The sequence below is a fragment of the Haemorhous mexicanus genome, chromosome 6, assembly GCF_027477595.1.
Source record: "Haemorhous mexicanus isolate bHaeMex1 chromosome 6, bHaeMex1.pri, whole genome shotgun sequence".
In the NCBI taxonomy this organism is placed as follows: domain Eukaryota; kingdom Metazoa; phylum Chordata; class Aves; order Passeriformes; family Fringillidae; genus Haemorhous; species Haemorhous mexicanus.
This window is the reverse complement of record NC_082346.1, coordinates 11,152,377-11,179,479: the sequence shown is the minus strand read 5'-3', so window position 1 is coordinate 11,179,479 and position 27,103 is coordinate 11,152,377. Positions and strand designations below refer to the sequence as shown.

General features: G+C 50.2%; 1 protein-coding gene and 1 long non-coding RNA gene across 2 annotated transcripts; one reads left to right on the top strand and one right to left on the bottom strand.

Moving 5' to 3' along the window:
• Positions 1-562: 562 nt before the first annotated feature.
• LOC132328553 (mas-related G-protein coupled receptor member H-like) lies at positions 563-17,679 on the bottom strand. The gene is given in 4 exon segments (XM_059848476.1): positions 563-2,672; positions 2,675-2,944; positions 14,563-14,679; positions 15,975-17,679. Coding segments are annotated over 3 exon segments (1,038 nt in total). The 5' UTR covers positions 14,569-14,679; positions 15,975-17,679; the 3' UTR covers positions 563-1,910.
• On the top strand, positions 14,765-26,738 carry LOC132328575 (uncharacterized). The gene is made up of 2 exons (XR_009486811.1): positions 14,765-15,468; positions 17,678-26,738. It is a non-coding gene; the product is annotated as an uncharacterized LOC132328575 (long non-coding RNA).
• Positions 26,739-27,103: the final 365 nt, after the last annotated feature.

Here is a 27,103-nt window from a genome sequence, read left to right as displayed (position 1 = left end):
TTTGGGGGAATTAATGTCTGAAGCTGCGAAATGGCCGACATTCACGTGACTTCCTTTAATGGCCACCATGATTGTCCCCCATGAGTGAGGCGGCTGCAAGCTTCGGCATCGCCACCCCTGGCGATATCAAAAAGTCTCTGCTGTATTGCTTGCCAGGTTGCTGATCAAAGGGGCCACTAAAGGGAAAAATCTTTAATTTGATTAGGCACCCAGTCCAGCAAGGTCCTTAGTTTCACACCAGCCATATTAATCGATTGCTGATGTAGGAGCTGCCTTACCTAGCCCAAGCTCCTGCTTTGTTCCAGGGATATTCCACCTCCAGTACTTTCTCCCACATGCCTACTCACCCCCTAGAAGAGGTTTGTGCACTTTTAAATTCTTGAGTTCCTTCCTGAACTTCTCTTGGATCCTTCCTCAGATACTTTTTCCAGACTCTTCTCGGCCGGTTCCTTGACCTAGTGGAAGCTGCTACTCGATTGGACAGCACATCCTGTGCTGCCTTTATAGCTCCCAATTCAGGCCTGCCATTTGTAGCACTTGGAACAAAGCGACACAGACCCCCTTATGCATCCGAATGAGATCGTTTCATTGTAAAAATCAGCCGCTGTTTATGCCTTTAATCTCAACCTGACATAATGGGAACCAAACTGAGGCCTAACTGAATTTAACAGAAGGAGGGCACCCATTGGCTGGCTCAGCTGCCGTGCTGCTGACCCCCTGTCCTACCATCCAATCAGCTTCCTGCTTATACGCTGTCCACATGTTCCCCCAGCCAATCACAATCTCACTCCCATCTGACTATCCCGCACTCCTGACTGCCTCTCAGCCCTCAGGCACCTCCCATCCACCCAGCCTGCAGCTGTGCCTTTCCCTCAGGGTCTTCTGGTGAGCACAAGCATTAATACTTCAACATGTAACCCCATGTCCTACAGTCAGTTGTATCACATTAGAATCCAACAAAAACCATGAATCCAAATCTGGTTGAGGGGTGGTTACAGAATGACAAAGATCAGGACAGGCTGGACTGTGGCTGAAGCTGCTGTGCAGAGTGGCTGTGCAGCTCCTCCTGAGGGTGGCCAGGTTCAGGATGGAGGTGGTCAAGGGCTTCCTTGGGCATTGATGCTGGGGAACCAGAGGATGGAGGGGCCCAATTCTGCAGAAGAGCAGCACAACCCCCTAATCTCTGTGCAACTAAATGTTCCAAGCATCTGGTGATGGGAATTTCCATATTCCATGTACTTTCTGGTACAGGCACAAGAGTTCAGTGGAGTTCACTATCAACCCTCAACTTTACACACAAGGATTCAATTCCAGAATTCAAGAATGTGACAAATTCCCACTAAGAGGAAAAGGGAATGTTGCTGTCCCTCCCCACCTCTGCCGCCCCACCTGGTGTCCCTTCCCATCAGCTGGGAATGCAGGGCTGGCTCTGCTGGACAGAAAGGGAAGGATGCTCCCTGTGATCCCAACCCCTCTCCTGCCATCCAGAGGCACCAGCCCCACAGGGATTTGGGAAATCACTGCCACATTGTGTCACAGGACAGGCATGAGCTCCCTGAAAACACCATGGAACTCATCTGCTGAGCCCAAGGAGATGGAGTTCATTCCCTGGGGCTGAGGCCATGAGGGTCATTCCATGAGGAATAGAGCTGGGGAACAGCACTGAGCCCAGCTGCACTGCTTGGAGCTATGTGGATCCAGCAGGGAGGAGGAAAGCCATGCTCCAGTGTACTCCCTGCAGAGCATCCCACAAAAATCACCCAAGGCAGTGCCTCTGCTCCCTTCTCCTGCAGGAATACAGCACCATAGAGAGGGTGATCCTGTAGATATTGATCAATCAGGAGGCCCAAGGAAACCTTCAACGAGTTTCCTGGGTTCCTTCAGCAGAGTAGTGGAAGGGATCAACAGGCTCAAACCCCCATGTCCATGGCAGGATCACCACTGTCGGCATTGTTTTCTTCTGGCTCTTCAAAAATCCTCTGGAGGGAGAGCCGGAGGGACCACATGGAGCAGGGCCTCCTGCACCTCTCCACCAAGAAGTAGATGAAGGGTTTGATGGTGCTGTGGATGCAGGTGAGCAGGAAAACAACCTGTGAGGACACAGTGATGTAACTGAGCTGCTGCAGGAAATTCCAGAGGCTGAGAAGGAGAGTGAGGAGCAAAATGATGAAGAGAACGATGTCACGCCTCTTGGGTTGCTGCTGCTGGGAGCCGGGCTTGGCATTAATTAAATCGATTGTGCTGGAAATGAGCAGGGGTGCAGCCAAGAAGAGCAGGATGAGGGTGTACATGGAAATGAAAGCAGCCCGGCAGTGCTCCTGCTCGTGTGATGGGCACAGGAATGTCACTGAGGGAATGACAGTGAAGAGAGCAAAGAAGGCCCAGTATTGGGCACTGTCCAGCACCCACCACAGGTGCTCAGGGAGGTCGCAGCGGCAACAGAGGTTCCAGATCTCACGCATAAACAGTATCTTGTTGCTGCGCATCAGCCAGAGCAGGGCCCAGTAGTGGGAGACCACGGACAGCTGGAAAAGGAAGTTCATGTACATCAAGGGCATGATAAGAGAGCAAGACACATCCTCCACCAGGATAAGGAGGGCAGAGGGGACTGCAAAGAGGAGAATGAGGAAGTCCATGACAGCCAGGTCAAAGATGCCAGCGTTCCCGCTTTTTTCAGGCTGAGGAGGCAGAGCACAGCCCCGTTCCCAGCCAGCCCACAGAGGCAGATGAGCAGTGTCACACTGTGTGTGGCCATGGTGGTAACATCTGTGTCACACAGATCGTCTCCTTCAGTGGGTGAGGTGGCCAGTGGGGACACGGTGCTCAATTCCATGGATGGACACTGGGATGGCAGTAGGATGTGGCCCCAGGCTGTGGTCAGAGAGGATGGGGAGTCAGTGCTTGGAGAATCCAGGGATAGACCATGCGGCTCCTCAGCAGCTCCCTGCAGTGGGAAGGATTCAGTGGAGAGAAGTGAGATGTGCAGGGGAGGAGGGCAGTGGGAATGGTGGAACAGGGAGGTGGGAGGGCTGGGCTGGTGTGCAGAGGATTGAAAAAAACCAGATTTTAAACTCTTGAAGTTGCTTAAAGACTAAAAGTGCAAATGGATAGAAGGATGTAAAAATGTTGACCCAGGGTGATAAACATTGCAGGAACCAGTGCAGACACAGATTTGGAGGTCCGCAGTATTTTTGTGTCAAGTTCTGTGACAAGAAGCAAGAGTGCATGGCCAAAGGAAAAGTTCAAGGCAAGGTCACCTTTAATATCATAGAACTCAGTGAATACAACCATCAGAAGCCCCTTTGAATGAAACTCCAGGGCCATCAAACGATTCCCAGTAGGAAGTGGATGCATGGCAATGGGTTCTAGGAAAATGGTGTTTATGTACTAAAGAAGAAAAACTTTTTAATGTATGGTTATAATGTTGTATTCTACTGTTGTAAACAGAATAATACTGTTGTAAAGTCTCACAACACACAGAACAATAAGGAGGGATCCTTCTGTGAGTCCTGCTGCCTAATACTTCCCTTGATAACACCCTTAGTTGCTGTTGGGAACTTTATTCTGTCTGATTTTGGGATCACTCCTCATCCATCCCATCCCATCCCATCCCATCCCATCCCATCCCATCCCATCCCATCCCATCCCATCCCATCCCGATGGTTTCCCAGTCCCTGGCCACTCCCTGGCTGCAGGTGTGCCCTGTTGGGCTCTGCTGCAGTCCAGTGGGAGATTTGGGATTGGTGGCACCCAGAGCCCTCCTGCCCCCTCCAGCCCCTGTCTGCCTGATGCCTTGGGCTGGCTCCCTAGAACAGAGGCCAGACAAGGTGAAGAGAATAAAAGGAGGCATTGATGAAAGGCCTTCAAAAGGTTCACCCTGGGCACTCAAAGCCTCCAAGAGGGGCTACACCCAAAATGGACAATGGTCATGAGTTTTTCAGTCAGATGTAAGTTAGGTCCATTTACAAATCAGGGGTTAATCCTCCACTTACAGCTTCAGGTAATGCAGTCATTTAGCCCCAGTCTGCCCTCCCCCAATTCACTTCTGTCTGTACTTTTCTGGGCCTGAGGCAGTAGGGTGTCCTGGAATTGCAGGCCTAGAGGGATTGTTTTGTCTGACCAAAATGTGAGGACAGTTAACTAACACTTTCCATGGAGTTTAGAGTTATGCACTAATGCAGTACAGGATATGAAAAATAGCAAGGCTAAAATCATAAGGCATCATGTCCCCCTCTGACATCCTCTAGAAATGTCCCCCAGGCTGCCTTCCCCTCCAGACATCCCCGCTCCTCTCCTGCCCCACTCAGGACCCGCAGCAGTGTTTCTGCTCCTCCTGGCAATTCCATGCTTCTCCAGCCCAATGAACACCAGTGGAGCCATCCCTCTGTGGCCTCTTGTTTCTGTCCAAAGGAGGTTTGGGGGCTGGACAGCAGGGATGGACCTGGGGAGGGGCATCTCCATGAGAAGCAGTGCCCCAAAGCCTTACGGGGCAGCGTGGGGTGAGCAGCCCGTGGGGAGGGACTGGAGCCTCAGGCCCGGGGCTGGGAGGGATGGGAAGGATGGGAGGAGGGTGGGCTGCATGGGGAGTGGGATGGGAGGGTGGTGTGAGGGGGGTGGGACATGATGGATCTGGTGGGAAGATGTGGTGGGAAGGTGTGGGATGTGGTGGGGCTGGAGAGAGGGTGTGGGATGGGGTGGGGATGGTGACCTCAGGGAAGCCTCAGGGAGGTGAGTGGTTCCCCGTGGAGCCCATGGAGACAAACACAGGTGTCACCCTGCTCCTGGAAGGGGGTGGCTGTGCCTCCTCCTCTCCTTGCTGCTGCACCACCTGAGCCTGCTGAGGGAGCAGCTGAAGGCAGTGGAGAGGAAGGGTTTCTGAAGGCAGAGAGACCTTTGCACCTGGCTCACAAAATTAAAAATTAAATATCTCTGGGAGATCTTTGCTGTGACACTCACAGAGCACTCGGGGTGGGGAATGCTGAGCCCCTGGGCCATCCTGTCCGTGCCAGCCCAGCTCTGGGCACTGGGGATCATGGCTGCTCCAGGGAGCACAAGCCCTGTGTGTGTCCCCTCTGACACCAAGATGTTTAAGTCTAACAGCAAAAGCATGTTAGACTACTGAGAATTTTGAGTTAAAACTGTGAACGTGTTGGAAATTTATTTGCCATAGATATGTGCAAAGAAACATCAATTTTCAGGCATTTTTATAAACTATTGTGAAAAACAGAATTCACCGCTTCAAGTATTTAAATTTTTAATAGTAATAATAATAATGATAGTAATAGGATAAAAAAGGCCAGTATTTCTTGCACTGGCTTGCTTCTGGCAACAGGCAAAGAACACAGGGTTGGGGTGGGGGTGATGTGGTGTGTATACAGACAATGTTATTTTTATCCTGTTACATCGGTGAGATGCATGCACATTCCTGTGTTTAATGCATTATTCTAACATTGTTGCAAACTTTCTGTTGCTTTTGGAACTCCTTTTCACACTCCGGCTTATCTGCCTGACATCCTGGCTGTCATGTTTTATTTCTTCTTGTGCCTCCATGCTGCTGTTTCACATGCTCTGATGAGATTTGAGTATGTCCTCCTTAAATTTGACATGGTATTCTCTAATTGTCCTCCAGTGGTTTGAGTCATGGTTCTCACTTGGACAAGTTGGTCAGCAGATGGCCTTTCACTGTTTTTAGTTACAGAAAAGCCTTTTTCACATCTTCTGTTTTGCTAAGGTCTGTAACACAATGCATTAATCACACTATTATTTCCATAAGTGATACACAGATATTATATTCATTACACTACAATTTCTGTGAGCAATACAGTGATTATGTAAGCTGATAGATTACATTAGACTAACATGCAGCTAAAAAGAGTTATAATTGATACGATTTCTAAATACTTACAATCAATAACAACATGCATAGGCTAATAGATAAATGCGAGAGCCAATATCATCTGGTCAATTTCAGACTACAATATCCAAGATTTTTTAATAGATACACCAAAAATGCTCCAAGTTTCTTACATCAAGGTATAGGAGTTTTGTTTCTTTTAATTACTACCAGAATATGTTGCCTTAGTTTAATGCATAACCCAGTTTTTTGCCAGCTAAACAATGTTTTATTAAATTTGATGTCTTGGTTAGACAGTTACCACTGAGTATGTCTTCTGAGCTGTACAACCATAGGAAATGGCTCTCTTATTGCCATTGCAATTTATCCCTTGGAATTTATTAATCAAGTCTTCTGGTGCATATAGACCTCTGAATTCCTAATGCTCTCAAGTTATCATTCTTATTCTATGACACCCAATTAATTTCTAGTTATACGATAACCATTAAAAACTCTTTATTTAATTTTATTCTCCAGCTATTGATTATGTTTTCTAAGGAGTACGGGTCAATAGAGTTTTCTACTGACACTCAGCCAACATAGATCTAAATAAAAACTAGCTAAAAAACCACAGTTAAACTAATTAAACATAGTTCATCACAGAAATTTCTAAACAATCACAAAATTCCTGGCTAACTACCTCTCTGTCCCCTCTCTCCAGCCACATTCCAGGCTGGCAGCAGGAGCCAGAGGAAGCCTGGAAGCATTGGCAGGTGGGCAACGGCAGCTTAGGGTTCACGGTGCTGTTTATTGATATCAGACCTCAGTGGGATGCAGGAAACAGGTGCCAGGGGGAATTCTGGGGTTACAGCTGTGTTGGGAAGGATCCATTTGGGGAACAGTGCTCTAGGAACTGTGAGGGAAGAGGTAATTCATGCTCCAATGTGCTCTGTGCAGAGCATCCCTCCCACATGGCCCTTGTCACTGCTTGCTCCCTGCTCCTGCAGGAATAAAGGTGGGAAGGTGATCCTAAGTCACTGCCCCATGGTCCTGCACTGGGGCACTTGAAGGGTTCAACAGGCTCAGACCCCTGTGTGCCTGGTGGCATCATTACTGGGGGCACTGCTCCCTCCTGGCTCCTCATAGACCTTCTGGAGGCACTCCCTGAGGGACTCCATGGAGCAGCGCCTCCAGCACTTTGTTACTGAGATGTGGATGAAGGGGGTTGATGCTGCTGTGCATGCAGGCAAACAGGAGAACAACCTGGGGGGACACAGTGAGGTAGCCAAGCTGCTGCAGGAAATTCCAGAGACTGAGGGGGAGAGTGATGAGCACAGTGAGGAAGACAATGATGTAGAGCCCCTTGGATTGCTGCTGCTGGGAGCTACCCTTGAAATGAATGAAGAGGATTCTGCTGGAGATGACCATGGATGGAGCAAAGACGAGGAAGTTGAGGATGTACAGGGAGATGAGAGCCCCCCCAGCAGAGCTTGTGTTCCTGTGACTGGCACAGGGAAGTCACCACAGAAATGGCAGCGATGGCAGTGATGGAAAGGGCCCAGAGCATGGCACTCACCACCACCCATGAGAGGTCCTGGGGAAGGTGGCAGAAGAGCCCAGGTGGGCAGAGGAGGGACCTGCACCTCTCAATGCTGATGGCTGTCAGCCGGTACAGCCCTATGGTGTGGAACATCACAAAGAGGAGGAAAAGGCAGCGTATGGATGGTGGGGGCATGATGGCAGAGCAGGAGAAATCCTCCAGCAGGAAGAGCAGAGTGGAGGGGACCATGAAGATGAGGAAGAGGAAGTTGATGATGGCCAGGTCAAAGGTGTAGGCAGTGATGGGTTTCAGAGTGTTCCTCTGGATGTGGAACCCGAGGACCCAGATGACAGCCCCGTTCCCAGCAAGCCCACAGAGGCAGATGAGCAGTGTCACACTGTGTATGGCCACTCTGGTGACATCTGTCTCACAGAGATCATCTCCCTCAGTGGATGAGTGGGCAGTGGGGGACACAGTGGTCACCTCCATGGATGGACGCTGGGCAGGCAGTGGCATGTGTCCCCTGGCTGTGGTCAGAGAGGATGGAGAGTCAGTGCTTGGAGAATCCAGGGATGGACCATGTGGCTCCTCAGCAGCTCCCTGCAGTGGGAAGAATTCAGTGGGGTGGAGTGAGATATGCAGGGGAGGAGGGCAGTGGAAATGGTGGGGTGGGAGAGGGAGGTGGTAGGGTGGGGCTGTTCTGCAGGGGATGTGGAAGGGACTGCAGTGCAGATGATGCATGACCTGGGGAGGGCACTGCAGTCACTGGGAGAGGGCGGGAGGAACGGAGCAGCTGCTGGAGGAGAGGAAAATGGGGTAGGGAGGAAGGAAAACATTCCGCTGACCTGTTCCCTGTGGGGCAGTAGCAGGCAAAGGGGTCTGTGCAGATAACAGGTGCTTCCCGGTACCTCTTGCTCTTTTGGAATCCTTATCCCAAAGTGGATCCTGCCAGGTCAGTACCATGCAGAAGAATGTTCCCAGATCACCAGGAGCTCCCCATTCCTGTCCCTCTGGCTCCTCTCTGTGCCCTGTCCTGTTGTTGCTCCCCAAGACTCACTGGGGTCACAGGGCAGTCGGAAATGGTTTTGCAACTTTGGCTACATAAGTGTTCCACAGCCTTAGCCTTACTGATCTTGATTTTTCTTTTCTTACTTGCCAAGTGGACTTTGTGAATGGCTCTGCAATTCCTCCTGATAAGAATCAGTCCTTCCTGGGAGAAGGTCTATTCCCTGATTTCCTTCACTCTCCCAACAGGTTTCTACCATTCCTCGTTTCTCTTCCTTGAGAGGTCATGGTCCCTCCAGCAGCAGAGGGATGCTGGTGGTGCTGTGGTACTAGAATGCTGGGAGTGCTGGCAGTGTTGGTGAGTTAGCTCGGTGCTTTCCAGAAGTATTCCCAATCTGGGAATAGTGCTCCATGATCACTGCCAAAATATGGCCTAGGCCCAAGGAAGCAGAGCTGAGCTGCCCTTAATTCTGTTCCCATCCCATCCTCATCTTTGCTTCCTATCCCCACCCTGCTCTCCATCCTTACCCCATCCTATCATATCCCACAGGTTTCCCAGATGGAGCCTGTCTCCCACTCTGAGCATGGCCTGTCAGGCTCTGCTCTCCTCCGGCTTTTCCAGCATCCAGACTCCCTCCAACCTCCTCTGACCCTCTCCTGACCCCTCTGAAACCACCTCCAGCACCTCTCATCCTCCCAGAGTCCTCTTTTTCCCTCCAATACCATGATTCTGGCCCACTTCTCCAGGGAACCCAGCAGTGTCTCTGTTCCTCCTGGCTATAGAGTTCTAGGACACATGAGGGAGGAGGAAAGACCAGTTCCAATGCGTTCTGCAGGAGCACACAGGATGGTAAACGTGGCTAGAAAGAGTGAAGAAACTAATAAGGAGGCCTCCAGTGGATTTGGGGCAAGTTCTGTAACAAGAAGCCAAGAGTGCATGGCCAAAGGAAAAGTTCAAGACAAGGTCACCTTAAATATCACAGCACACAGTGAATACCACCACCAGAGACCCATCTGAATGATCCTCCAAGGCCAGGAAATGACATCCAGTAGAAAGGGGATACATGGAAATGAGTTCTAGGAAAATGGTGTTTACGTATTGGATAAAAAACTTTTTAATGTCTGTATGGTTATAGTGGATAAAAACACTGTTGTAAAGTCTCACAACACACAAAGAAATAAGGAGAGACCCTTCTGCGTATCCTGCTGCCTAATAGTTCCCTTGGTAACATCATTAGTTGGTGTTAGGAAGTTTATTCTGTCTGATTTTGGTATCACTCCTCATCCCCATCTCCGCCACAATCCCCGTCCCATGCCATCCCATGCCATCCCATGCCATCCCATGCCATCCCATGCCATCCCATGCCATCCCATGCCATCCCATCCCATCCCATCCCATCCCATCCCAATGGTTTCCCAGTCCCTGGCCACTCCCTGGCTGCAGGTGTGCCCTGTTGGGCTCTGCTGCAGTCCAGTGGGAGATTTGGGATTGGTGGCACCCAGAGCCCTCCTGCCCCCTCCAGCCAGTGTCTGCCTGGTGCCTTGGGCTGGCTCCCTAGAACAGAGGCCAGACAAAGTGAAGAGAATAAAAGGAGGCATTGATGAAAGGCCTTCAAAAGGTTCACCCTGGGCACTCAAAGCCTCCAAGAGGGGCTACACCCAAAATGGACAATGGTCATGAGTTTTTCAGTCTGATGTAAGTTAGGTCCATTTACAAATCAGGGGTTAATCCTCCAATTACAGCTTCAGGTAATGCAGTCATTTAGCCCCAGTCTGCCCTCCCCCAATTCACTTCTGTCTGTACTTTTCTGGGCCTGAGGCAGTAGGGTGTCCTTGAATTGCAGGCCTAGAGGGATTGTTTTGTCTGACCAAAATGTGAGGACAGCTAACTAACACTTTCCATGGAGTTTAGAGTTATGCACTAATGCAGTACAGGATATGAAAAATAGCAAGGCTAAAATCCTAAGGCAACATGTTCCCCTCTGACATCCTCTAGAAATGTCCCCCAGGCTGCCTTCCCCTCCAGACATCCCTGCTCCTCTCCTGCCCCACTCAGGACCCGCAGCAGTGTTTCTGCTCCTCCTGGCAATTCCATGCTTCTCCAGCCCAATGAACACCAGTGGAGCCATCCCTCTGTGGCCTCTTGTTTCTGTCCAAAGGAGGTTTGGGTGCTGGACAGCAGGGATGGAGCTGGGGAGGGGAATCTCCAAGACAAACAGTGCCCCAAAGCCTTACGGGGCAGCGTGGGGTGAGCAGCCCGTGGGGAGGGACTGGAGCCTCAGGCCCGGGGCTGGGAGGGATGGGAAGGACGGGAGGAGGGTGGGCTGCATGGGGAGTGGGATGGGAGGGTGGTGTGGGAGGGGTGGGACATGATGGAGCTGGTGGGAAGATGTGGTGGGAATGTGTGGGAGGTGATGGGGCTGGAGAGGAGGTGTGGGATGGGGTGGGGATGGTGACCTCAGGGAAGCCTCAGGGAGGTGAGTGGTTCCCCGTGGAACCCATGGTGACAACCACAGGTGTCACCCTGCTCCTGGAATGGGGTGGCTGTGCTGAAGACCACGGCCTCCTCCTCTCCTTGCTGCTGCACCACCTGAGCCTGCTGAGGAAGCAGCTGAAGGCAGTGGAGAGGAAGAATTGCTGAAGGCAGAGAGACCTTTGCACCTGGCTCACAAAATTAAAAATTAAAGGTCTCTGGGCAGATCTTTGCTGTGACACTCACAGAGCACTCGGGGTGGGGAATGCTGAGCCCCTGGGCCATCCTGTCTGTGCCAGCCCAGCTCTGGGCACTGGGGATCATGGCTGCTCCAGGGAGCACAATTCCTGTGTTTGTCCCCTCTGACACCAAGATGTTTAAGTCTAACAGCAAAAGCATGTTAGACTAATAACAATTTTGAGTCAAAATTGTGAACATATTGGAAATTTATTTGCTACAGACAAGTCCAAAGAAACAACAATCTCCAGACATTTTTATACACCATAATATTCAAGATTTTTTACAGATACTCCCCAGAGTGCTCCCAATTGATTATATCATGATATCAGTGGGTTTTTTTGTTTTAATTCCTACCAGAATATGCCCTCTATCTTAGTTTAATGGATAACCCATGTTGTTTCCAGGTAAACAGTGTTTAAGTGGCAGTGCTGGCAATGCTGGTGAAGAATCCCCTCACCGTGTCTCCCTGCGCTGTTGTTGGGAAGAAGGCAGGGGCTGGTGGAAAAAAAGGTCTTTTAAAGTTTTTTATTACTTCTCATTATCAGACTCTGTCTCTGTTTATAATAAATTTACTTAATACCATTAAATTTGAACCTGTTTTTTTACTGTTGGAGTGTCTTTTCTCCCAGTCCTCATCTCAACTTATGAGTCCCTTGTTAATTTTTGTTTCCCTCTCCTCTGCCCAGCTGAGAGAAGGAGAAGGTGAGTGAACGGCTTCTGCGGGTGCCTGGCCTTTGGCCAGTGCCAAACCAGGACAGGCTTGCAGCCAGGTTATCAGCATCAGAGCCTCCATTTCTTACTGACAGCACCCTTGATGACACAATAAAAGCTAATGGAGACCAGATGTTGGGGTGCTGTGGTGCCCCTTCCAGCCCTTCATGAGAGCTTAAGAGCTCACCCTCCTCCTCCTCCTCAGTCTTGGGAATACTTTTGTTTTTTTTTTCCTGATCTCACCCCTTTGCAAGCAGGGACACCCCCAACTAGACCAGGCTGCTTCAAACCCCATCCAGCCTGGACTGGAACGCCTCCAGGGATGGGGAGGCCAGAGCATCTCTGGGTACCTGTGCCACAGCCTCTCCACCCTCACAGGGAAGAATTTCTTCCCACTATTCCACCTAACCCTGGTCTCTGGCAGTGGGAAGCAATTCCCCTTGTCCTGTCACTTCAGGCCTTTGTCCAAAGCCTCTCCAGTTCTTGGAGGCTCTTTAGGCCCTGGAAGGGGCTCTAAGATCTCCCTGAGAGCCTTCCCTTCTCCAGGCTGAACACCCCCAGCTCAGAGACCTCAGAGAAGCCTCAGGCAGGGGGTTGATGCCCCGTGGAGACAACGGTGACAAACACAGGTGTCACCCTGCTCCTGGAAGGGGGTGGCTGTGCTGAGGAGCACGGACTCCCCCTGCCCTTGCAGCTGCACCATCCCAGCCTGCTGAGGGAGAGGCCAAAGCCAGGGCAGAGGAAGAATTCCTGAAGGCACAAAACCACCAGCGAGGAAATCAGTTTAAACCAGGTTTAATATTAAGCACCAGCACACCAAAGTGCTGTCCCTGTGTGTGTGGTTGTGTGTGAGTGCAAGCGCAGGTGACAAAATGACAGCAGGGGTAAGGATGAAAAGGAAAATGGCCTAAAATCTTTTCAGTGCTCAAACTTAAGTGTAATTCAGTTATACCTTAAACTTGGCAATTCAGCAGAAGAATATCACTTAGCAGCATTTAACCTTATTTATGGCTGATACCTAGAGTCCTGTGTTACTCAGATGTCTCAGAGAGAGAGCAGCATCTCTGCCACATTTGCCATGGCAGATGCAGACGTGTGTGCACACAGACAGACAGACAGACAGACAGAGTCAGTGCAAGGTGCCTGTGAGAAATTCCCCTGGCAGGCAGTGCAACGCTCCCTGTGGATCCCTTGGCATCTCCTCCCTGTGCCAAGGGCTGGGCCTCGAGCCCTGGGGGGATGGGCCCAGGAGCGCGTTCGGGGATCAGCCGAGGGCAGCAGACGGAGAGATCCCAGCCCGGAGAGGCCCCAGTGCCAGGGAGCTTCTGCTCAGCGCTGCTGGGCCAGGAGAGCTCCAAGGGTCTCCTTTTGGGCCGCTGCTCCCAGGGCCCCAAGGGATGGGCGTCACTCTCAGCCATGTTTCACCCTGGCCACACTTGGGGCCGGCAGCTCCCGTGACAGTGGGAGAGCAGGGATGCTGTGGCATTCAGGGGAGCACAGTAATTTCCAAGGCTGTGGATAAAACCCCAGGAGGTGGTTGGACAGCAGCAGCTCCTGGGAGCAGAGGGTGTTTCTGATCAGCGCCACAGGAGCTGAGCCCAGGGGCTGCTCCTCAAGGCTGAGGCCTCCCAAGCACGGATCAGAGCCCAGAGCGGGCTGGAAAGGGGCTGGGGATGCACCAGCACAGGGAGGGTGACCCTGTGGGGATTTATTGATCAGGAGACTCAAGGAATCCCTCAGCCACTGTCCCGGGGTTCCTCAGCAGTGCAGTGGAAGGGATCCACAGGCTCAGAGCACTGTGTCCACAGAGGGAACATTTCTGTGGGCTCTGTTCTCTTCTGGCTCCTCAAACACCCTGTGGATCACCTTCCTTAGGGACTGCATGGAGGAGTGCTTCCTGCAGCTCTCCATGGAGCACTGTCTCCAGCAGTTCCCCGTGGAGCAGTCTCTCTTCCAGCTTCCCACCAAGAAGTAGATGAAGGGTTTGATGCTGCTGGTGATGCAGGTGAGCAGGAAAACCACCTGGGAGGGCACAGCCGTGTAACCGAGCTGCTGCAGGAGAGACCAGAGACTGAGGGACAGACTGAAGAGTGCAACAAGGAAGATAACGATGTCAAGTCTCTTGTGCTGTTGCTGGGAGCCAGGCTTGAGATGAATGAAGAGGATTGTGCTGGAAATGACCATGGGTACAGCAAATAGGAAGAGGTTGAGGGCGTACATGGAGGTGAGAGCCACCTGGCATTGCTCCTGCTCGTGTGACTGGCACAGGGAAGTCACTGTGGGATTAACAGCAGTGACAACAAAGAACAAGGCCCAGAACAGGGCACTCATCAACACCCACAAGAGGTGCTCGGAAAGTTGTCCAACGCAGAAGAAGAGGCAGAGGATGGACCTGCACCTCTCGATGCTGATGAACATCAGCTGGAACAGCCCCATGGTGTAGGTGAACAGTGACAGCTGGGAAAGCAAGCTCAAATACATTGGGGGCATTATAGCAGAGCAGGACACTTCCTCCACAAGGAAGAGCAGGGTGGAGGGGACTATGAAAATGAGGAAGAGGAAGTCAATGGTGGCCTGGTTGAATGCCACAAAGTCAGTGATGGCATTAATTTGGAGGAGCCAGAGGAAAGCCCCGTTCCCAGCCAGCCCACAGAGACCGACGAGCAGTGTCACAAAGTGCATGGCCATGCTGGAGACAGTGATCTCACACTGACCAGGTCGGTCAGTCGGTGAGGTGAAAAGAGGGGTCATGGTGCTCACCTCCATGAATGGACTTTGGGCAGGCAGTGGGATGTGGTCCCTGGCTGTGGTCAGAGTGGATGGGCAGTCAGTGCTTGGAGAATCCAGGGATGGACCATGCAGGTTCTCAGCAGCTCCCTGCAGTGGGAAGGATTCAGTGGGGAGGAGTGAGATGTGCAGGGGAGGAGGGCAGTGGAAATGGTGGGGTGGGAGGTTTGGGCTGTTTGGCAGGAGGCTGATAAATAACATAGAGAATAAACATTTTCAGTTCTTCTGAAGTTGTTCAAAAGCAAAATGGCCAAATTTGAAAGGGATGTGTTATATATGGATAATGAGATGATTGGCTCTCACAGTTAAGGGATGAATAATATATGAATATTAATAGAAGATTTAATATGTATAATTATGTTATTGAACTCTGTTGTTTAGATGTCCCATGTTCTGCCGATAGTCCCCTTCTCCCCCCTCTCTGTTGTTCCCATCAGAGAGCCTGAGTCATCTAGGACAGGGAGAAAGAAGGGGTGTACAAAAGCTTGTTGCTGGGGAGGGGGAGGTGCAGCATGACAACACCTGACCCTCCAGCCAAGTTGCAAGAAGGCAGGCTCCACCAATAAACACAAAGAAAGGCTGACAGACAGACTTTGGGAGGGGCCAGGTTTAGCTGATGCAACACCTGGGGTATCAAAGGTGAAGCATCCCTCTTGAAGATGAGGCAGCCACGTGGTAGGCAGCCATGAGGGAAGCTCCCAGGCCTGCTTCTCCTTATTTAGTCCTTTTGTTGCAGTTTTTGTTAAGGTTTAATAAACCTTTAAAAATTTAAAAAAGTGGGCGGTTGTTTCTCACAGGATGTAAAGGCTGGCACACAGGATGACAAACATGGCAGGAACCCGTGCAGGAACAGATAAGGAGGCCTGCAGTGATTTTGGGGTAAGTTCTGGAACAAGAGGCAACAGTGCATGGCCAGAGGAACAGTTCAAGGCAAGGGCACATTTAATGTGGCAGAATTCATTGAATATGACCATCAGAGTGACCCCTCTTAATAAAACTGGAGGATCATAGAAGGATTGCAGGAGGAGGTGGATTAAATGAGTTCTAGGAAAATGGTGTTTGTGTAGTAGATAAGAAAAAGTTTCCAATACCTACATGTGGTTATAATGGATTAATATCCTGTTGTAAAGTCTCACCATACAAAAAATACAAGACGAGAACCATCTGTGTCCTGTGCAGATAAAGAATTCCTGCTTCCTCATGTTTTGCATTGTTTTAGAAAGTTTGTTCTGGCCCTTTTCAGTATTAGGATACAGATGGGATGCACAGGAAGAGAGAGAGGAGCTGGGAAGGGCACTGCAGTCACTGGGAGAGGGTGGCAGGAAGAGAGGAGCTGCTGGAGGAGAGGAAGGTGGGGCAGGGAGGAAGGAAAACATTCCACTGACCTGTTCCCTGTGGGGCAGCAGCAGGCAAAGGGGTCTGTGCAGATCAGCGGCGCTTCCTGGTACCTCTTGCTCCTTTGGGATCCATGTCCTAAAGCGGCTGCTGCCAGGTCAGTGACATGAAGGAGAAAGTGCCCAGATCACCAGGAACTCCCCGTTCCCGTCCTGCTGGTTCTTCTCTGTGCCCTGTCCTGCTGTTGTTTCGCAAGGCTTGGCGGGAAAGTCAGAAATTTAATCTTGGGTTGCGTCAGAATTTCCCTTCCTCTGTTTGACTTTTTTTCTGCCATAGAGGAAGTAGCTCAATGTGCAGATTTCTTTGAAGAGCTCCTCATTTCCTCCTGATTAGAAACTCTTCCAGATGGGACATTCTCCAAATGCTTTCCCTCTCTCAGGAAGTTTCTACATTCCTCATTTATCTGCCCGGAGGGGTCACTGTGCCTCTAGCAGCAGAGAACTGCTGGCAGTGCTGGAAGTGCTCTCAGCACTGTGCATACATCTGAGTGCTTCTCAGAAACAACTCCCATTCTGGGAAGAGGTCTGGGATCGTTTAAAAAACCCTCCTGGGCCACAAGAAAGCAAATGGAGCTAAGAATTCCCATTTCTGTCATTCCAATGCAGGCTCACACAGCCCAAGGGAAGGTCAGCACTCAGTTGCTTGCAGCCAGGTCATCAGCACTTAGAGCTCACCCTAATTACTGCCAATGCCCTTGATGATGCAATGAAAGCTATTAGGGAGCAGGTTTTGGGATGCTCTGATCCCCTTTCCAGCCCTTGATAAGGGCTCACCCTCCTCCTCCTCAGACATGGGAGCCCTTGTGTTTGTTTTTACCTGACCCACCCCTCTGGGCAACTTGTGCCAGGGCCTCTCCATCCTCACAAGGAAGGATTTTTCCCTAAGATCCAACCTGATCCCAATCTCTGGTCAGTGGGAAGCCATTGCCCCTTGTCCTGTCACTCCATGCCCTTGTCCAAAGTCCCTCTCCAAATCTCCTGGTGCCCCATCAGCTCCTGGATCATGAAGTGTTTGCCCTTGAAAGGACTGGGCTGGTGAGGGGATGTGAGATTGCATAGCTGGGGACACAGACACGGAGTCAGCAGGAAGGGAGGTGACAGTTCTGGTCCCAGGGCCAGCAGTTTCCAGCAGGAGCATCCCAGATCCCTGAGGCACATGTCAGCCTGGGTAGGAATCATCTCGCCCAAGCTTTCTAGGAATTCCTTGGAATTCACTGTAGGCTGCTGTCTGACTCCTGAGGGAGTGTAGAGAATGACTCAAAGGAAACCTGCAACTTTCTAAGGATTAAAGCCGAGAGAGCAGCATGGATTTGCCTCTTCTCAGAAGAAATGACATTGCTGAAATCCCAAATCAGCCCTCTGCTGTGTGCCAGGGCTCCAGCTGAGCCACAGAATTGATTATTGCATGAATCCTCTTGGAAACTGTGTGGTGAAGGTGAAGTACCACTGAACTTGCAGTATTCAAGGGGGAAAACTAGATTTGAAACAGACATCAAAGTTTAATGGGACATTTGTAGTGCAGGGGCCTAAGGATCCAGCCCAGAAGTGAGAGGGTTCAAGGTCAGGCCGTTCAAAAGACAAGATTTTGGGATTGGAGTTGTTTTTAAATGGAAGAGAAGCTGAGATGGAGACAAAGTGCTTTGGCCGTAGGTCTGGTTGCTGAGGCTCTCTCCTGTTGCTCATTTGCTGGGCAGAGTGAAGAGCAGAGGAGGAGCAGAGCCCTGATCCCGTGCCAGGCTCTGAAGCAGCTGCCTGTGTGTGAGAGCCCTGGAGAACACGAGGCAGCAGGAGAACAGGGGCTGTGGCAGGAGCTGGGACAGAGCCCGCGCCGGACGCTGCTCGGGCTCACCCCACAGGCTGCGCTCCCCTTTCCCAAGGGACCATTCCAGGGAACCTCCTGAAGATCCCTGCCCAGGGACAGCAACTGGAGGGTGGGAGGTGAGGTGAGTGCAGTGCAGGGAAGTTCTCCAGGCTGCAAGAGGAAACAAGGTCAGACTCTTCTCTTCCACCAGAATCAGGGCCCCCTCATTGTGTGGAACCTGGTTATGGATTTTGGGGGCAGAATTGAGGTCTGTATGGAATTCAAAGCTGGAAATATTGTGGGAAAAGGGAGGGAATATTGAAATGGGTGTCCTGCTGAAGGAATCCAGCAGCTCAGTGATATCAACTGACACCTGAGAGTCCAGCTCAGATCCATCCCAAAGCCAATTGTTCTCTGATATCTTCATGGGCAATCCTCTCCTTCTCCAGTTGTGTTCCTGCTCCAGCTCTGTCCTGTCCACAGCCATGAAGGAGGTATCTCCCTGGCTTTTGTGCCAGGCACACCAGACCAGGCTCCCACATCCTCCTTGCCATCTGTCCTGTCCCTCACTCCTCCCAGTGCTGCTCCACATGGAAGCTGTGGGTAGGAAAAGATGGGAAAGCCATGTTTGGGGGACAGCAGCGTTGCTCTGGTGTCTCTGTTTGTCACCCCTCCAGCTCTGTGAGGGGGGAGAAGCAGCAGAGGTGTCACCATGGGCACTTTGTCCCCTTCCACGGAGGGAGCCAGCCCTGCCTGCTGGAGCCAGCCTTGTGGGAAGGCATCCAAGGGGAGCTGGAATGAGGAGAGCCACGACAACTGGAGCCAGTGTGCCAGCAGGCAGTGGAGCAAAGTGCCTGTCACGCTGCTGCTGCTGCTGTGCCTGTGTGGGATGGTGGGAATGGGGCTGTGCTCTGTCTCCTCAGCCAACAGCAGTGCCCTCCTTCTGATTTACTTCCTGGCTGGGAGCTGTGCAAAGGAATTCACCCCTCTGTAGGTGTTGCCTTCCAGAGGGCTTTTGAGGATGTGCCAGAGCCAGGGAATAAGGACAACACAGTGGAATCATTATCAAGTGGAATCATCATGTAATATAGGCATCATAAAATACAGCCATAAAATATCCAGAGTTAGAAGGGGCCCACAAGGATCATGGAGTTGTGTAGTTTTTACCCTCTGGAATAGGCCCAGGTAAACCTGAGTGGGGATGAAGATGCAACACATAAAAATCATGCAGCTGGCTGTTAATCAAAGTTTACTATGTTTTTAACTCTGTAATAAAAAGATGTATTAGCATGTTTTGAATTGGAAGATTCTAAATGGAACACAACATTGGCAGGATATGAGGAATCAGTTATGATTTTATGTTGTTCCTGTGAAAATAACTGAATGGTATATCAGATAGCAGCCAAATCTAAAATCTGCACAGAGGCAGAGGCATCCTTTAACATTAATACCCTTTTATGCCATTGGGCAGAGTCACCTCCATGCCAAATCACTGCAGCTTTGTTGGTTTTGCTGGATGCATCTGTGAAAACTGTCCGTTGACAGGGGTCAGTGCTGTAGTGACTCTTTCCATACAGGGGGAGGTTACCCATATCTGTCCATAAATGATGTGAGGGACAATGGATAGATAATTTTGCAAGCATGATTTGAAAATTGGCATCCTCTGGTGGTAGCCATGCCAAATTATCTTTACTTGCAGGTATGTAGATGGTATATGGATCCTGGCCGTTGAGAGTTTGTAGTCGCTCTCTACCGTTCTTAACTAAATATGCGAACATATCATTAACAGTGCACACAGTCTTTGTTGCTGTGTAAGGTAAGCATAACCAGTCTAACACATGCAGAGGGTCTTTATCATTAACAAAACATTGAAACAAAACAGCTGAAGGTTGAAATTTAGTTATAACTGCTAGCAGTTATAGCAAGGTACACAGATTTGTCAGGATCCCATCTCCAATTCTGTCAGTTTTCTACTGCTTGAGCACAGTGTGCAAGGGCAGTTTTAGCTTCTGGGGTCAATTGTCAAAGTGTGTACAGGTGGGGATTTCTTCTGAATAAGTCAAATAAAGGGTGTAGGAGCTCTGTAGACAAACCCAAACCAGGACACAACCAATTTAAGGAACCTAGCAGTTTCTGCAATTCATTTAAAGTTAGGGTGTCTTTAACACTGTCTTGGTTAAGGGCAAATTTGGGATAGAACTTCCAAAGGGCTCTTCTAGGAAATCGGATTTTATCGCTCTTCTCTTAACCGGTCCGGGAGAAAATACTTCTTTGGAGAAAAGTGGAAAAAACTGTTTATTAAATAAGAAAATTTAAACAATACTGAACAATAAAATTCTTTTCTACTCTGAAAGAGATGACAAACCCAGAAAGTCTCCTCCCCAGATTCCAGTTCAGCTCACTTAGTCTCTTATCAGTCTTTCTGGTGCTGGAAATGCCTTGGCCTAGGCCCGGCCTGCCCCACCAATGCGAGCTGCTGGTGCTCTTATGGTTGTTCAGTCCAGAGCAGGTGTGAACAGGTCTAAAGAAAGGGATAAAAAGGAAAAAAATCCTACAGTCTCGGGAACTTCTTTGCCTCAGCTAGCTAAACTAAAAGCAAAAAAAAAGAGAGCCCTGTCCCGCCGTCTGTTTATCTGCAGACAACGCAGTTCAGGAGCAGGAATGTGTAGGAGTGAGTTCAGTGTCTGAAAACAAACTGCACGCCTCCTCTTCCCCCTCAATCTTTGGAGCAAGTCTTAAAGGTGCAAAACTTACTATTCAGCATAAAGGGAACAAGACGATTAGGGATAAAAGCATCATATAGTCAGCCTAGGACATTTTACTTTTTATCTCCATATCGTCAGCTTACTACTAAAACTAATATATATATTCTAACTCTATAAACACATACATCAGACATTCAATATACAGCTATACACAGACAATGGTAGTAACATTTAGCAAACAGTGATATTTACACATAGCTCTTACCTAACAATGATATCTCTTTGAGGTACACATCGTGTTCTTCTATTTCTTTGCATTATGTACTATGTGGAATCTGGTCTCTGAGCAAAGACAACTCTACGAATGGGTTTGTCTGTACTCCAGGCAGAATTGATCTAAACTGTCTTCTCCAACAAACTTCTGACATGTACTACTGGGACTTTGTCTCTATCTACTCTATGCAAAGGCTCAGATTGGGCAGGGCTTACTCAGTTAGTAGAGCTTCGGGTGTTAACTAGCCAGGTGGCTTTTGCTAGATGCTGCTCTCAGTTTTTGAAAGATCTCTTACTTAATGCTTTCAAAGTGGTTTTTAACAGTCTATTGTACTTTTCTACTTTGCCTGCAGCTGGTGCATGGTAGGGGATATGGTACACTCACTCAATGCTATGTTCCCTAGCCCAGGTGTTGATAAGGCTGTTCTTGAAATGAGTTCTATTATTTGACTCAATCTTCTCAGGGGTTCTATGTTTCTACAGGACTTGCTTTTTAAGGCCCAGGATGGTGTTACGGGCAGTAGCATGAGATACAGGGTAGGTTTTTAACTATCTAGTGGTGGCTTCTACTATGGTCAGCACACAGCGCTTGCCTTGGCGTGTCTGGGGCAGTGTGATGTAGTTGATCTGCTAGGGTTCTCTATATTTGTACTTGGACCACCGCCCACTATACTACAGGGGCTTCACTCACTTGGCTTGCTTGATGGCAGCACATGTCTCAGAGTCATGGATAACTTGAGAAATACTGTCTATGGTTAGATCTACTCTTCGGTCTCGTGCTCACTTATAGGTGGCATCTCTGCTTTGATGACTTGGGGCATCATGGGCCCACCGAGCTAGGAATAACTCTCTCTTGTGTTTTCAATTTAGGTCTATCTTTGACACTTCTATTTTTGCAGTCCAGTCTACTTGCTCATTGTTTTGGTGCTCTTCATTAGCTCTGCTCTTGGGGACATGGGTATTTACATGGCAGACTTTTACAGGTAGCTTCTCTACTTTGGTAGCGATGTCTTTCTACTCATCAGCAGCATAAATCGGTTTTCTTCTACGTTGCCAGTTAGCTTCTTTCTACTTCTCCAGCCATTTTCACAGAGCATTGGCTACTATTTATGAATTAGTGTAAAGGTAGAGCTTTGGCTACTTCTCTCTCTCAGCAATGTCTAAGGCTAGTTGAACGGGCTTGAGCTCTGCAAGTTGGCTTGATCTACTTTCTCTTTCAGTAGCTTGAGCGACTTGTCGTGTGGGACTCTATACGGCTGCTTTTTACTTTCGTTTTATTCTCACAATGCGACAAGAACTGTCAGTGAAAAGAGCGTAGCGCGTTTCTTCTGCTGGCAGTTCATTGTATGGTGGAGCTTCTTCAGCACGTGTCACTTCTTCTTTTTCTTCATCAGCAAGACTAAAGTTTTCACTTTCTGGCTAGTTTGTAATTATTTCCAGAATCTCAGGGCGATTAGGTTTTCTAATACGGGCACGCTGTGTGATCAGAGCGATCCGTTTGCTCCATGTGGCACTGGTGGCATGGTGCGCAGAGGGAACCTTTGCTTTGAACATCTACTTCAGTACTGGTAGTCGGGGTGCCAGGAGGAGTTGTGCTTCAGTGCTTACTACTTCTGAAATGGCTTGGACTCTTTCATAGGTTGCTAAAATTTCTTTCTCTGTTGGGGTATAGTTGGCTTCAGACTCTCTGTAGCTTTGACTCTAAAATCTAAGTGGTTGGCTTCGAGTCTCCCCAGGCACCTTCTGCCAAAGGCTCTAGGACAAGCCATGGTTCCCGGCTGCAGAGTAGAGCATTCTTCACCTCTGGTCCTGTCCTGACTGGGCTAAGGGCAACTGCATGAGCGATTTCTTGCTTGATCTGGGTGAAGGCTTGTTGTTGCTCAGGGCCCCGGTGGAACTTGTTCTTCTTACGGGTGACCAGGTAGAGAGGGCTCATGATCTGACTGTACTCAGGAATGTGCATTCTCTAAAAGCCTATGGCACTTAGGAAAGCTTGTGTTTCCTTCTTGCTGGATGGTGGAGACATTGTTGTGATCTTGTTGATGACATCAGTGGGAATTTGACGCCGTCTATCTTGCCACTTCACTTCCAGAAACTGGATCTCTTGAGCAGGTCTCTTGACTTTGCTCTTTTTGATGGTGAAGCCGGCTTTCAGGAGAATCTGGATAATTTCTTTTCTTTTCTCAAACTTCTGCTGCCATTTTCTCTCATACAATGATGCCAAACTGAGGCCTAACTGAATTTAACAGAAGGAGGGCACCCATTGGCTGGCTCAGCTGCAGTGCTGCTGACCCCCTGTCCTACCATCCAATCAGCTTCCTGCTTATACGCTGTCCACATGTTCCCCCAGCCAATCACAATCTCACTCCCATCTGACCATCCCGCACTCCTGACTGCCTCTCAGCCCTCAGGCGCCTCCCATCCACCCAGCCTGCAGCTGTGCCTTTCCCTCAGGGTCTTCTGGTGAGCACAAGCATTAATACTTCAACATGTAACCCCATGTCCTACAGTCAGTTGTATCACATTAGAATCCAACAAAAACCATGAATCCAAATCTGGTTGAGGGGTGGTTACAGAATGACAAAGATCAGGACAGGCTGGGCTGTGGCTGAAGCTGCTGTGCAGAGTGGCTGTGCAGCTCCTCCTGAGGGTGGCCAGGTTCAGGATGGAGGTGGTCAAGGGCTTCCTTGGGCACTGATGCTGGGGAACCAGAGGATGGAGGGGCCCAATTCTGCAGAAGAGCAGCACAGCCCACTAATCTCTGTGCAACTAAATGTTCCAAGCATCTGGTGATGGGAATTTCCATATTCCATGTACTTTCTGGTACAGGCACAGAAGATCAGTGGAGTTCACTATCAACCCTCAACTTTACACACAAGGATTCAATTCCAGAATTCAAGAATGTGACAAATTCCCACTGAAAGGATAAGGGAATGTTGCTGTCCCTCCCCACCTCTGCAGCCCCACCTGGTGTCCCTTCCCATCAGCTGGGAATGCAGGGCTGGCTCTGCTGGACATAAAGGGAAGGATGCTCCCTGTGATCCCAACCCCTCTCCTGCCATCCAGAGGCACCAGCCCCACAGGGATTTGGGAAATATCCACCACTCCGTGTCATGGGACAGGCATGAGCTCCCTGAAAACACCATGGAACTCATCTGCTGAGCCAAAGGAGATGGAGTTCATTCCCTGGGGCTGAGGCCATGAGGGTCATTCCATGGGGAATAGAGCTGGGGAACAGCACTGAGCCCAGCTGCACAGCTTGGAGCTATGTGGATCCAGGAGGGAGGAGGAAAGCCATGCTCCAGTGTACTCCCTGCAGAGCATCCCACAAAAATCAGCCAAGGCAATGCCTCTGCTCCCTTCTCCTGCAGGAATACAGCACCACAGAGAGGGTGATCCTGTAGATATTGATCAATCAGGAGGCCCAAGGAAACCTTCAACGAGTTTCCTGGGTTCCTTCAGCAGAGTAGTGGAAGGGATCAACAGGCTCAAACCCCCATGTCCATGGCAGGATCACCACTGTCGGCATTGTTTTCTTCGGGCTCTTCAAAAATCCTCTGGAGGGAGAGCCGGAGAGACCGCATGGAGCAGGGCCTCCTGCACCTCCCCACCAAGAAGTAGATGAAGGGTTTGATGGTGCTGTGGATGCAGGTGAGCAGGAAAACAACCTGTGAGGACACAGTGATGTAACTGAGCTGCTGCAGGAAATTCCAGAGGCTAAGAAGGAGAGTGAGGAGCAAAATGATGAAGAGAACGATGTCACGCCTCTTGGGTTGCTGCTGCTGGGAGCCGGGCTTGGCATTAATTAAATCGATTGTGCTGGAAATGAGCAGGGGTGCAGCCAAGAAGAGCAGGATGAGGGTGTACATGGAAATGAAAGCAGCCCGGCAGTGCTCCTGCTCGTGTGATGGGCACAGGAATGTCACTGAGGGAATGACAGTGAAGAGAGCAAAGAAGGCCCAGTATTGGGCACTGTCCAGCACCCACCACAGGTGCTCAGGGAGGTCGCAGCGGCAACAGAGGTTCCAGATCTCACGCATAAACAGTATCTTGTTGCTGCGCATCAGCCAGAGCAGGGCCCAGTAGTGGGAGACCACGGACAGCTGGAAAAGGAAGTTCATGTACATCAAGGGCATGATAAGAGAGCAAGACACATCCTCCACCAGGATAAGGAGGGCAGAGGGGACGGCAAAGAGGAGAATGAGGAAGTCCATGACAGCCAGGTCAAAGATGCCAGCGTTCCCGCTTTTTTTCAGGCTGAGGAGGCAGAGCACAGCCCCGTTCCCAGCCAGCCCACAGAGGCAGATGAGCAGTGTCACACTGTGTGTGGCCATGGTGGTAACATCTGTGTTACACAGATCGTCTCCTTCAGTGGGTGAGGTGGCAGGTGGGGACACGGTGCTCAATTCCATGGATGGACGCTGGGCAGGCAGTGGGATGTGGCCCCTGGCTGTGGTCAGAGTGGATGGGCCGTCAGTGCTTGGAGAATCCAGGGATAGACCATGCGGCTCCTCAGCAGCTCCCTGCAGTGGGAAGGATTCAGTGGGGAGAAGTGAGATGTGCAGGGGAGGAGGGCAGTGGGAATGGTGGAACAGGGAGGTGGGAGGGCTGGGCTGGTGTGCAGAGGATTGAAAAATAACAGATTTTAAACTCTTGAAGTTGCTTAAAGACTTAAAGGGCAAATGGATAGAAGGATGTAAAGATGTTGACCCAGGGTGATAAACATGGCAGGAACCAGTGCAGACACAGATTTGGAGGTCCGCAGTATTTTTGTGTCAAATTCTGTGACAAGAAGCAAGAGTGCATGGCCAAAGGAAAAGTTCAAGGCAAGGTCACCTTTAATATCATAGAACTCAGTGAATACAACCATCAGAAGCCCCTTTGAATGAAACTCCAGGGCCATCAAACGATTCCCAGTAGGAAGTGGATGCATGGCAATGGGTTCTAGGAAAATGGTGTTTATGTACTAAAGAAGAAAAACTTTTTAATGTATGGTTATAATGTTGTATTCTACTGTTGTAAACAGAATAATACTGTTGTAAAGTCTCACAACACACAGAACAATAAGGAGGGATCCTTCTGCGAGTCCTGCTGCCTAATACTTCCCTTGATAACACCCTTAGTTGCTGTTGGGAACTTTATTCTGTCTGATTTTGGGATCACTCCTCATCCATCCCATCCCATCCCATCCCATCCCATCCCATCCCATCCCATCCCATCCCATCCCATCCCATCCCATCCCATCCCATCCCATCCCGATGGTTTCCCAGTCCCTGGCCACTCCCTGGCTGCAGGTGTGCCCTGTTGGGCTCTGCTGCAGTGCAGTGGGAGATTTGGGATTGGTGGCACCCAGAGCCCTCCTGCCCCCTCCAGCCCCTGTCTGCCTGGTGCCTTGGGCTGGCTCCCTAGAACAGAGGCCAGACAAGGTGAAGAGAATAAAAGGAGGCATTGATGAAAGGCCTTCAAAAGGTTCACCCTGGCCACTCAAAGCCTCCGAGAGGGGCTACACCCAAAATGGACAATGGTCATGAGTTTTTCAGTCAGATGTAAGTTAGGTCCATTTACAAATCGGGTTAATCCTCCACTTACAGCTTCAGGTAATGCAGTCATTTAGCCCCAGTCTGCCCTCCCCCAATTCACTTCTGTCTGTACTTTTCTGGGCCTGAGGCAGTAGGGTGTCCTTGAATTGCAGGCCTAGAGGGATTGTTTTGTCTGACCAAAATGTGAGGACAGTTAACTAACACTTTCCATGGAGTTTAGAGTTATGCACTAATGCTGTACAGGATATGAAAAATAGCAAGGCTAAAATCCTAAGGCAACATGTTCCCCTCTGACATCCTCTAGAAATGTCCCCCAGGCTGCCTTCCCCTCCAGACATCCCTGCTCCTCTCCTGCCCCACTCAGGACCCGCAGCAGTGTTTCTGCTCCTCCTGGCAATTCCATGCTTCTCCAGCCCAATGAACACCAGTGGAGCCATCCCTCTGTGGCCTCTTGTTTCTGTCCAAAGGAGGTTTGGGGGCTGGACAGCAGGGATGGAGCTGGGGAGGGGAATCTCCAAGAGAAGCAGTGCCCCAAAGCCTTACGGGGCAGCGTGGGGTGAGCAGCCCGTGGGGAGGGACTGGAGCCTCAGGCCTGTGGCTGGGAGGGATGGGAAGGATGGGAGGAGGGTGGGCTGCATGGGGAGTGGGATGGGAGGGTGGTGTGGGAGGGGTGGGACATGATGGATCTGGTGGGAATATGTGGTGGGAATGTGTGGGAGTGATGGGGCTGGAGAGAAGGTGTGGGATGTGGTGGGGATGGTGACTTCAGGGAGGCCCCAGGGAGGCGAGTGATGCCCCGTG